The 12944-nt window shown below is 42.8% G+C and overlaps 1 protein-coding gene across 2 annotated transcripts in view; it reads left to right on the forward strand.

Moving 5' to 3' along the window:
• The window catches only part of PPIL2 (peptidylprolyl isomerase like 2), a 40866-nt gene that overhangs the window by 12063 nt on the left and 15859 nt on the right, over positions 1-12944 (forward strand). For both annotated transcript variants that reach the window (XR_003086672.2, XM_007422435.4), the window contains exons 6-12: positions 44-95; positions 3274-3365; positions 5293-5382; positions 7319-7394; positions 8425-8585; positions 9054-9129; positions 10074-10180. Coding sequence is in view for 1 of the 2 variants with exons in the window: in XM_007422435.4 (XP_007422497.1) it covers positions 44-95; positions 3274-3365; positions 5293-5382; positions 7319-7394; positions 8425-8585; positions 9054-9129; positions 10074-10180 (654 nt within the window). In the remaining variant the exon portion in view is untranslated. The remainder of the gene's footprint in view (positions 1-43; positions 96-3273; positions 3366-5292; positions 5383-7318; positions 7395-8424; positions 8586-9053; positions 9130-10073; positions 10181-12944) is intronic.

A 12944-nucleotide genomic window follows, 5' to 3' on the forward strand; every position in this document is an offset into this window, starting at 1 on the left:
GCCAAAGTGGGTGATTAACTGATATGTGTGTTTGTCTCTGCAGAAGCTGGAGGCCAAATCTCTCATCAAGTTGAACTTTGCTAAAAACAATGATGGTGAGTTGGCACTTTGGGTTTCTGCTCCCTCCTCCAGTTCCTCCCCCCTCTTTTGAAGTTTATGAAAAAGTGAATATTGTGCCAAGGACTTTTCAGATCTCAAAGAGGCCCATACCACTGCTGGTGCTGTTCATTCCCACCCACCCTAGAACAAATGGTTCTCCTGCTCGTTTTCACAATTAATCATAAGTCCCAATGATGTCATGGCTGCGGGTGGGGAGGACCCCAGCACTAACAGTGGGAATAACCATGTTCTGATGCTGTCTCTTGTCTTCCTTTATACTTCCACGTTGGTTGATGTTGGTTTGAAAACTAGATCTCCGCTCCCACTGCCTATTTATTGTTGTTCTTGGTTATTTTTCCCAAGTCTTAATTCTATGCCAGCCACCCAGAGTTGCTGTTGCAAGATGGGCAGCTCTATAAATTGCTTGCAATCAATCCATCTCTGTCAACACACAGCTGTTTATCTCCCTTTTATATGCCTGCATGAATACATGCATACCCTTGAAAACATTTGCTAGGGCAGGGTATGGAATGCATTCAGTCTTCTCTTTGAAACATGAGAACTAGAAACTTGGGGTTTGATTTGTTTAATAATTATGATTCAAGCAGCCATTACTGAAGTCATATTAATAACAGCTAAACTAAACAAAGAATTGAATGCTGTCCGGAGTTAAACTTACTGCATTTAATTCCAGGACCAAACCATAAGCTTAAAAATAAAGAACTGATTATCTGTTTAATCTTAGCAGCCAAAATAATAGTGCAACATTGGAAAACTCTAGATAGCATAACAATTGAGTTGCGAATTAACAAAGCCTCCTCAATTGCCATGTTAGAAAAAAATCACAGATAAAGTTAAAGTAATGAGACTTCAGAAGCAGGAACCACACTTATATCAAATTTGGGTGGATTTTATGGGTTACCTTAACGGCAATAGATAATAATTTGGTGTACCATATATATATGGTAAATTTTCACATGTATAATACCCGTCTCTTTATTCACATTGTGGTAGATCTTTTTTGTATTTTCTGTATCTTTCTTTTTTCTTTATATGTATCTTGGATTTACGTTAATGTGGTTACCTGATACTTCTTGAAATTAAAAAAAATACGGGAAGGAGAAACAAAGCATATTTACATATGTATATAATTATTACTCTTGGTCAAATGATTGTGATAAACCTGATAATAAATCTAAAAATATATATATTAATAATAGCCAAGCCTGCAGTTGGTTTGGTACCCGCCCCCTTTATGCCAGAAACCTTGCAAATTGAACTATCCAGCATGAAACAACCTGTTATTAAGCCTGTCTGTTCCTCCTCAAGTGATCACCAAATTTTTAAAATGTGTCAGCTATTCTATCCAAAGATGACAAATGTTCACACTGATCACGTCTTGAAAGTCCGCCCTTCCCTCCCTCCCTCCCTCCCTCCCTCCCTCCCTCCCTTCCTTCCTTCCTTCCTTCCTTCCTTCCTTCCTTCCTTCCTTCCCTCTATAAATTTCCAGAATCCATTCATTTTTATTGCTTTGTTTACCGAAGACATGTTTAATATTAATCTTTGCCCTCTGGAAAATATACAGTTCAATTTCATCCAAAGTGAAGTCATTGATACACAATCAGATTTAGGGAAAAATGGCTCACTTAAGTGGAATGCAAACTATTTCTCAACCTTGAGTTTGTCTGAACGCTTAGAAAGAGCTTCTGTTCCTACCAATGTTTGGTCAGAGCCGAGCCTTCGAGATCCTGGCACTGAATGGCAGACTCATTAAATTATGTCTCCCAAGGATGCTCGTCAGCTAAAATTTTATCTCACACTCTCTCCAAGGAACTCACTGTGGATTTTATGGAGCTTTTGTTCTTCCCAAAACCCCAATGCCGATGCAGAGAAGTATTTGGATTCCAGTCTTGTGGAATTCTAATTTATTCAGTTGAAATATTTATGGCCCTACATGATCGCAAGGATCTCAAAGCAGTTACAATTGTAGAATTGGAAATGGCCATTTTGCTGTTAAGTTCAACTCTGTCCTCAATGCAGAAATCCAAATTAAAGCTTCTCCTAAAATGGGTTATCCATCATCTGCTTGCAAACCAAATTTGTCCCCCGCTGCCCTAGACATTTCCACTGTTGATATTTCTATTAGCCAGTCTTTCCTAACATTTAATAATAACCTGCCTTTTGGTGATACAACCCTCCCAAACTTGAAGAATGCTATCATATCTCTTAGCCATCTTCTCTCAGGGTTAAAGTCCCCCAGTTCATACAACTAAGTTTCCAGACCCTTAGGAACATCATTGCCCTTCTCTGAACTTGCTTCAGATTGCCACAGATCCTGTGTGGTAACTGTGGATTGTCCCCTTCTAAGCTTTGCTCTGGTTCTGGTCTCTGGAAATTGAAGTCGAGAATAAGGTTAGCAAAGGGGAACCCAACGCTCATCTGGGGAATCGGTTCCCTGTCAAACTGCTGTTATTGTTAAGAACGTTTTCCTAAGGCTCAGTTGAAATCCACTTCCTCTCTCCTTTAAGCCATTCGTTGGTTCACGATTCGTTCCTCTATTTATTTCTCCAACTGCTTTGCTTCTCCAGTCACAGTGTCTCTGTAAGAACAAACCCATCAAGAATAAAAATAAGAATTTTTTTTTTTGGAAAGCAATCTTACAACAATAATGCCCAACCCAAGGTGTTCAGGGTCCTGCACTCTGGGTTACCAAAGTGAACTTCTCATTTGTAGGTATTTAACCAATACTATCATATCCTCATTTCCTTTGTTTTTCCTTCTTGAGACCCAACTATGTTTCCTCAATCCCTTCTCGTGTTAGATAGTTCCCAGGCCTTCGATCTAACACTTACCTGCTTGAAGAGTTATTCAGCAGACTGCCTTGAGATTTTCAGGACTTTTTTTTATGGGATTTCCTGTAACTGAGGGGAGGAGGGGGGTCACCTATTAGTAGGGTGCACTATAACTGTATACTTCTCTGCAGATCTGGGGAGATGGCGTTGGAAATCCTGTCCAGTGGTAGAATCCCATTACTTGTCTCACCAATAATGCTGGTGGCTCTTTCTGATTCTAAACTAAATTAAGACAAGCAAACAAACGTCCAGGGGGGCGTCAGGCCAGCAGAAAGTGTGCCGTGCCTGTGTTCATTTCTCTCTTTTTCTTTCCTCAACTCAGGTAAATACCACTGCCCGGTGCTTTTCACGGTGTTCACCAATAACTCCCACATCGTGGCCATCAAGACCACAGGGAATGTGTTTGGTTTTGAGGTGAGCGCCTCACAGAGTCTCCTCCAAGGTTGATGATGCATGGATACATGGAAATGGCTGGAGAGCCAACCTTCCCCAAATGTATGCCCTCCGGATATTTCACAATGAATTCTCAGCCAGTGACAGAAGGCATTAACATTGGGGTTACGCAATTAATGCATAAAGAATGTTACCCTGAAATCATTTATGGTAGACTGAATTGCAGGTGGCTTCTCCTGTGAGCTGTCATACAAGTCCTCGTTCCAAGGACACAGCTAATTTCTAACATTTTAAGCCTCCTGCCTCCTTCCAACTGGAACTTGTGGTTGAGCAGGCTGACAAAAGCTTGCACCGTCGTAACCTCTGGATCCCCTTTGTAAATGTTCTGGGTTGAATGGAAAAAAAATAGCACTGAACATTCTGGAGCCCAGTGCAAGCCAACGGAGGAGGAATGCCTTTTCCTGACTTGAAAATGTCCCACAAATACGAAGCTATTGTAACCCCACATGGCTAGTGATTGTTCAGAATTGGCCTCCTGACCGTGTTCTTGATGTTCACAGAATTGCCACAAACAGTCTAAATGTTGGTGAATTCATCCCTTCCTAATTAATCAATTGAATTCATTCCAAATCTGCATTCTAAAGCATATTTAAGCAGCCTTCGTGCATTAACCCCATGTCAGATAATACATGGATAGGGTCAAGCTGAGACCGTGGCTTGCGTACACAACTGCACCACTTCCCTAAATGTCACTGGCTTTGCTCTCTGTGTAGGGATATTTGCAAATGGCCTGTATGCACAACTACAGGTAGTCCTTGTTTAGCGACTGCCTTGGCCAATGACCTTTCACAATTCACCAATGCCTGTATTTAGGACAAAAGCCTTCAGTATGAAACTGATTAATGTCTGGTCAGTTTCAGGCAGGGGCTGCCAGCATGCAGGGTTCCAGTCATCTAATTAAGGTCACAGAGCTGAGCTTGTTAACTTGCAGTTAGCACTTTTTAGGGACCCTGTGCTATGGAGAAAAGCATCTCAGGAAGAGATTGCTTGTTTAAGCAACCTCCCTGCTCTGCAAGGGGGAAAAGGGGGTGGGGAGAAGGGTCAGGCACAGGACACTGTAAGAAATAACTTTATCTGAATGAGATGGCAGCAGCCAGCGATCTTCACAACTTCTCTCTCTCTCTCTCTGCCACGTGTTCACTTAACGACTGAGTCAGAACCAATTGCAGTCACTAAACGAGGACTACCTGTAGTGAATCTCCTGCCTGTATTTTTCATAGGTTGCAAACATATGTAGTCAGCAGAAGAATTGGAGGCTGGTGGGAGGACAAGAGGTAGCAGCTGGGAGAGACCTCCTCCCCAATCCTTGGCCTTGCATGATTAATGGTGTGTGAGTGTGTGAGAGAGAGAGAGAGAGAGAGAGATTATTTAAGTAGCTGCAGTAGTTCTATGCTTTATTAATGGGTTCCAATTGTGGCTATTGCTATTGGTTAATATAAGGGCTAACTAAACACCAATGTGTTCCTTTGGAGAAAGAGTATTTGCACTTTCCCCCTCCTCTTAAAAAAAAACAAATGCAGCGAGATGAAATTCTTTTCTGTGCTCCTATAAGCAAGAGTTGCAGAAACGGCATGAGTTAATGCTTCTGAGTGGCAGAATTTCCACCAAAGTCTGAAAAAAGTTAGGCTGCTCTAATAAATAGCGACGTGCCCACTCAGCACCCAAGGGCTTCTTCTAAAACATTTCCAAAGCACATCCAGGCCTCCTGTCTCTTCAGCAGAAATTCCTTTGCCTACACTTACCTGGTGATACCACCGTTAGCAGGGCTGGCTGAGAATTCTTTGGCATTCTCCTGCCCTGTCGAGTTTGAAAAGACAGTGGAGAAAAATTATAGAATGCTTCTCAACCCTCCGTTCTGATTCCCCATTTCTTCATTTTTTTTTTTAAGGCGGTTGAGCAGCTGAATATAAAAACAAAGTCCTTCAAAGATCTGTTGAACGATGAACCCTTTTCTAGGCAAGATATTATTACACTGCAGGTAAGATTTAAAAGACTCAGTGGGTTTTGTTTTTGGCACTCTCCTCTCCTGCCCTCAATTTCTTACGGGTCTTCTGTTGAGCCCAAATATGCTATATATCATTTTGACAAAATTGGCCACCAGCCACGGCGGGAGGAAATCTCCAGCTTCATTTTTCTCTTTCTCTCCCTATCCTTGTCCGTTAAATTTTTGGTGATTGAAGCAGGGGCAAAACATGAGAAATCTCTGCTTGTGAAGACTTGTTTCCACAGATAGATCTGCTTTAACAGATGTCCAACAACTGTGCTAGGGGAGACGCATCCAGCCATGCAGAACCTCACGTGTTAGTCCATAAAGCTTTCTGTGTTGCCTGCCTCCCTCCTGACACGCACACACAACAGAGAAAAGAGAAGAAAATATGCATGATTTGCCCATGCAGCTCAGATGAAAATATCAGACCCATGATAATTTCCAAATTCCACTTTATTAAACCACCATGTGAGCGAGCACACAAGCTGTCCAACTTTCTTCTCTCAAACAAGACCTGTTATAACCTGAAATGATGCCTCATCACATCCATCGCTGTCGGGAGACATCAGCCAACATCTGATCCTGGGTTAAAGATTGAGATGTTCTCCCTTTGTTGATTAATCCTTGGAGGTAACTCAAGGCACCCAAATTTATCTTGTTCTGCCTAACAATACAGCAAACTTTTTTGTCCTCCTTTAGGGCAAATGGGAGAGGCCATGAATTCAGGGAGGTAGAAAATCGGGTGCTGATGGGTCCCAAGGCCCCCGCAGAAGCTTTTTCTGATCTCCAGGCTGATTTAGAGTATTTTAATTTTTTTTTTTTTAATGGAAGCAGAGGTGAAGTAAAGCATCAGCGTCTTCTGTATTTTTAAGGATGCCTTTGCAACCCAGGGTTTAGTTGGGGAATGGGTCCATCTGCTGTGAAAAGCAAAAAAAAAAAAAAAAAAACAAGAAAAAGCTTCGTTAGTTTTCAGACAGGACATCGGGGGCTTTTAGGCAGTGGTGGAAACCATTGCAGTTCACCTACCAAGAAATGGGGGGTTTCGAATGAAGGTCATCATCTTGCAATCAGGTAGTAAATCTTGCAGTCAGGTAGTAACTTTGCCTAATCTCTTTGTAAAGCCTACACCGTCCATAAAAGATGCATCAGGACAGTATTGGAACTGTTTTTTTCAGGCAGACTGCACGATCAGCACGCACCTCATCCACCTTTCCTCCCTTGGTCTATGAAACCCTCTTTTCTTTAGTAAAACCTTGTGGAAGAGACTGCCTTCTGCTCTCTGCAGAGGAGAAGGCAGGTGAGGAGACAAAGTGAAATAATCAAAATGGTACAGAGAAGAGAAGGGAGGGGAGCCACAGGGTTGTAATTCGGCTGCAGCCCCCTCCCCTCCCCTCCCCCCAGCTTGACTGACTAAACGTCTTTTGGTTTTACTGCCAGCCATAAAACTAAAGATTTATTTACCAGCGAAAGCAAACAATTTCAGGGCTGAGTGAAAGGCGCAATTATGTCATTTAATGAGAGATGGAGCAATCAGCTCTCTCGAGCGAGTTTGTGGCAATGGAATATTGGAAGGTTCCTTATCTAAAGACACAATGCCACATTCATCTTGAGTTCTGCCATTTGCACTCGAACTGACGTCTTCGGCCACTCTCTCGGTTCCCTTTGGATTCAGGCCATTGTGCGTTCATCCTGCCCACTCTGTCGGATTTATTTATTTATTTATTTGGCGGCGGTGGCGAAAACTGTTCTGGAAGCCCGTCGCATCAAGTTTCATCACCCTCAAAGACGGTGCAGGAATGAAACAAAGCTTTCTGTCCAATTGCCCCTGTGGCTTGCAAAAACGTGAAAGTGGTTGAATTATCAGCAGCGCAGTTTTTTGCTCCAACGCTTTTGATGTTGATGTTCTCCTTTGATTTATTTCATTTAGGATCCCACCCATTTGGACAAATTTAACGTCTCCAGCTTTTTCCACGTGAAGAACAATTTGAAAGTGACTGACCCGGGTAAGAAGGATTGTGGAGACCTATAAGGAGGTAGTTAGCAACGGCAAATCCAAGTTGAGGCTTTGGATTAGCTCAAAGCATAGTGTTCTCTATTAAAAACAAGATACTGTTTTAATTTCCCACAAAGCCCCAAAGGTGTTTTGTTCACGTCTTTTTATTCTCTGCAGCCTTCCCAAAACTGGTGACCTCAAGATGTATCAAGATTAAACTCTCAAAGTTCCAGTAGAAGAGAATATCTGTAGCTCAGGATTGAACTGTGGAGTCCTTGGTGCTCTCTGAGCTTGGTTCTTTGTGATTGTAGTTGTATACAATATACAGTGCAGACATACAGTGTAAGGATTGTAAAGCTACTATGTAGGACAGACAGGCAGAAGACTAGCAGAGTGCATCTCTGAACACCAATGAGCAGTCAGAAGACACGATGAAAACTCCTTAATCTCACAACATATGGACAGATTCAACCATAGTTTCAACTAGGAAACTATGAGCATCCTAGAGCTAAATCCAAAAATGCTAGGGAATTCCTGGAAGCTTGGCCTTTAGACAAATCAGCCATCAATAGACATGTAGAGATAAACCACATTTGCACACCATTGGAAAGAGACAATAAAAAAAGCTAAGAAGGAAACAAAAAGACCAGAACACATCCTTTCCAGCATCCTACACCCAGATAAGCGGGGATTAATACCAGACAAACAAGCAGAAAACAATACCCTAATGAAGGAACTACCAAGGAGAAAACCAACCCTCCACCAACACTGGCAGAGCAAGCTACTGTATAGAAACAGGGAGCAAACCCCACCCTCACTAGCACTGATGATGTTACCTAGTTGGGTAATTAAATGTTTCCAAGCAAACAACCAAGCTCATGCTGATTCCTATCACCTTCCCCCAATATTTTGCTCTGCTGCTTTGTTGCATCTTTGGAGGGTCCAGAAACAGGTGGTGTCTTACTGGAACCACAATTGGGCCAGTTACCAGTTTTCCCAGGTTAGTAAAACCATTGCTTAACTGTTACAATGTGTTGCAGATGAGGAGAAGGCCAAATCCGACCCTTCTTATTACCTGAAAAATGCCAACATCGAGACCCAGGAGACCCTCTTGGAGCTTTACAAAGAATTCAAAGGGGACGATGTTCTGGCCGCCACAATGAAGGAGCCGGAGAAGAAGAAGGTGGATAAGTTGAATGCGGTAAGTTGATCTGTCAAGGGCCATTTTCAAAAGGGAGTGGAGGGTGTTGTTGTTATACAACAGTGTGTTTCAAACTTGGCAACTTTAAGGTGTGTGGACTTCAACTCCCAGAATGCCCCAGCCAGCATGCTGGCTGGGGCATTCTGGGAGTTGAAATCCACACACCTTAAAGTTGCCAAGTTTGAAAAACACTGACATAGATGAATGGGACTCACTGCATCAATAGTAATAGGATAGAATTTTCTCTTTGCTGTTTTTTGTTTAAACTCTAAGCTGTCCAGAGTCATTCTGAGTGGCCTCGAAATCGAATCAGTCACCATCTGCTTTAAGTCTGCATGGGCCCACCATGGCTACCATTTTTAGAACAGGCAACCTCTCCTGGCAGCCGCTGTGGGTGCACACCCCCCACTTCCCATTTCGATATTCCAAATGTCTCCCTGATGTCCCCATCTGTTGCTGTTTTAACAGGCTCACTATTCCACAGGCAGAGTCAGCGCCTCTTTCACATCCACGGCCATGGCCCCGGAGACAACGCACGAAGCAGGTAGAGCTCGATTGGGAATCTCTCCCCCCACAAACCCCCGCACCCCCGCTGCGGCTTCTGAGACTGAGAGCAGAAGGGGCCTTTTCAGAGACCGCCAGTGGGCTTCTCTGAGGAGCAAATTGTTGCTTTGAATCTGGAAAAACGCAGGTTTATTCTCCAGCACTGTGGTCATAACGCCATGGTCCGCGCTCCCTGATTCAGGAGGAGAGGCGTTTCTGGCCATTCACAGGACCTTGGGCCTGATTTTGATGCTCTTCTGCTCTATTATACCCTGTTCTTATTATCTCCTGCTTCACAAGGCAAGGAAAGGGTTCTGATTACAGCTTCTGGAAATCATGCACCAGAAAGCCTGGGGAGGTGACATATGCTTTTTTCTAGGTCATATGACCAGGAGGGAGGGGTTAGAATGGAACGGTCCCCAACATGCTCCTTCCATAGACCCACCCCTAAGATGTGGCTTAGGATCCAGCCCATTTTTGAGTAGGTGTTTTGGTGGCTTCTCCCATGACCTCAGTTGGGGTCCTCTTCTGTTTTTGGAGACGTTTCCCACCGAGGGATGACAGAGTCCTGATCTCTCTTAACATAACTTCTTTCCAGCATTTGTTTGGTCAAACTATGAAAAAGACATGGCTAGATCTTAAAAAAGAATCCCAGAGCAAAGACAATGTTTGTACGTCAACACTGAGATTTTAACAGGGGAGGGACAGTCTTGGATGCCTGGGCCTAAGGTTAATTCCCACAGTTTAGCAGCATCTGGGATGCCGACCCTCCCAAATTCAGGCCACCCAGCTAAGAAAAGCTTGCTTTTCAGCAGTGCCTGTGTTGTCATCCAGAAGCAATGTGAAAATCATCCTAAGTGGCAAGGCAAAGGAGTCTGGTTAGTTGCAAAGGGAGTGCCACACATTAAACCAACATTTGGATGTGCCCTTTGCCTCTGTGAACAGCTGCCATTGATGATGATGTGGTGCGCTACCAGTTCGTGAAGAAGAAGGGCTATGTCCGGTTGCACACCAACAGAGGGGATCTCAACCTGGAGCTGCACTGCGACATGGTAAGGAGATAGTCTTGCTCATGACCATTGGTTACCATGTCTTCAGATCCATACCCTCAAGGTAGATGGTGCTATATGTCCTATGGGCCCCAGTGGTGGTGATGATTTGGGGAGGGAGTTATGGGAACTCTAGTCCCACTTGCCTGGAAGGTGCCACATGAGGGAAGGGAGTTCTTTTGCTTTAATGGGTATTTTTCCAGGTGTGCTCCAGAGCTTGGAGTTCAACTGTTTGTGGTGGGGTTTCAGACCAGTCAGATAGGACCCGGAATGAAGGTGTGACTTTAAAGTTGTTTTGGAAGAAACAGAACCATGGCTCTTTCCTTTTTTTAAAATTGAACAGTAGTTAAGAAAAATTGACAAGTTGTCAAGTGACATAAATCTATAATGTGAAGAAAAGGGGGTGATTTTCATTCAAAAATAATTAGTAGAAAAGAACAGATAAGAAACCCCTTCGTATTTGCCACCTATCAAGGGTATTACTGATGATAACTCTCTTATAGTTATGATAATGTGTAGAATCTACCTGGATTTGCTAAAATGTTGGTTTCTGCCTTTGATGTTGTATTATTCTGACTTCAACCTTTTGTAGTGTGGCAGATGAAGAAGCCTTATTGACCCACATTTCAATTGTTAGGTTGTCTTCAGATTTTCCATTGTTGAATAATTATTTAGTTCCTTAAGAGCTCTCCTGGTATTAAATACAAAATATTGTCTTCTTTTATTTAGTTGAATGGCTAGAACCTTGTGAGGTATTGCTGTTTCCACCAGAAATCCTGCAAGTTTCTGGGCAAGAATGCCAACATTATATGAGAATGGGTGATTTTTGGATATTTGGACTGGTATATATTTTAGTGCCTGCAAAATATATGCCAGTCCAAATATTCTTCTCCCTGTTTGTTGAATAACACTGAGATGAGGGGATGAATGCTGAAGGATTCCATAGCTTTCGTTTTTAGGAATAGCACCAGAGTGGATTGTTTTAAATAATTTGTTTAGCTTGATGTCACAACATCACCCATTTCAAGCACCATTCAGTTGCTGGTGTTGCTTTTGTCTTTGGGGGATTTAGGTCTAAATTCTGGGTGGCTTTTCTTGCAATTAGATGTAGTTTGCCTCAGCGCTTTGGAAGACTTCTTCAAGAATCCTAGAGTTGGAACGAGGCTGTTGAGGTCATGGGGTCCAGATCCCTGCTCTGTGCAGGAATCCTAATTAAAGCAACCCTGACAGATGGCTGTCAAGAGCCTTATATTGTTGGAATCACACTCTTGTACAGTGGCGCAGTGCCACATGCATCTCTTTGATTTGAAGTGTTGAAACCAAGTCATGTTTATGTGGCTTCCACTGAAGACTCTTGTATGTACTTGTGAAGATTTCAGGAGCCAGTAGGTTAGGTATCGCTGAAGGAGATCATTTTGGACAAAATAAGGTAGTTGAGAATGGCAGGGATGACTCATGAATGGACGGAAGAAGAAAATATAATCCAATGGACCTGCCAAGACACTAGCACCGTGCCTTACTTGTGGGCCCAGTCATTAAGCTTCTCCTCCTTGGGGACATTTTGATTGTTTGTACCATATTTGTAAACTACCCTAATCAATCAAGACTTGGGACTTTGAATAACGAAGCAAGGAGAACAAAAAGACTGCAGTAACAAAAGCAGCATTTATTTTTATATATTTATCAAATTTGCATGCCTGTGTGAGTCACAATGAAATTGGCAGCATACAAATCTGATAAGTAAGAAGGCAGTACCTAGGAAAGATCTCAGCTTGAAAAGGCCCAAGAGATTTCAAGGACTTGGGTTGAATTGACAACTGCCTTGGAGCATATAGGTTCTTGAGAACTCTCCAAGGTCCTTTAATTCCTTTTCAGCCCTTCCTGGTAACGCCACCCATCGTCCACCATGGATTTTCCCTTTAGGGGCAGGCAGGGTGTTTGTGTGCTTTAGGGAAAAGGACTTGGGGTAGATGCAGGTGGACAGAACTGATTGCAGACGGTCCACATATAAAGCAGCAAATGGGAGAGGAAGGATGGAATGTCTAAAGATGCAAAGCACGGAAATGCATTTTCAATCTAGCGACTGAATTCTTCATGTGCTTTGCATTTGAAAGAAGCAGGAACGGGCTTGGGCTGCTAAGAGGTGGAAATCTGTGGTGATGACATGGATGCGTATTTTGTCCAGCTCGGTGCTATCTTCTTTGCTGTGTGTGGACCTTATTTTTCAAGGGTGGCTCCCCGAAACAGAAAACAAGCATTTTATATCTATCAGAAGACACAGTAGAAGATGGATGACACAACTGATTTGGCAGAGTTAGGAGAGCAATTGCATTTCTTGATTGCAAAAAGAAAACGGGGGTATCTGGGTTGTAACCCAGATCATGTCTCTTCCACCTGCAGAGAACTTGACTTAAAATAAAATATCTTCAGTCAAAGATTTGTAGATTTCGCCAAGCTCTGTCAAAGAGCTACTGACACGTAGCAACCTGGAGTATCTCAGAGCCAAGTTGTTTTTAATTCCTCTTTGCAATGTTGCATATATATTTTTTTTTTCTATAACATCCCTTTTCAGTTCTCCCATGTTTCCCAGTCATATAATCTTGAAAAAATACAAAATCCCATGGTGAAGTTTGGTTTTGTTCTTTTTTTAACCCAGTGACCATATCTTCCCCCATTCCAACATCCTTTTGCTTGGACAAATTGTGGAACACCCGAGCAAGGTTTTTTTTTCCCCCCTCCTTGAGAGAGAACTTAAAGCAGAAATTTC

Source organism: Python bivittatus, unplaced genomic scaffold (assembly GCF_059951505.1).
Source record: "Python bivittatus isolate LINGU-HERP-01145 unplaced genomic scaffold, Pbiv_v1 ctg000100_np1212, whole genome shotgun sequence".
NCBI lineage: Eukaryota > Metazoa > Chordata > Lepidosauria > Squamata > Pythonidae > Python > Python bivittatus.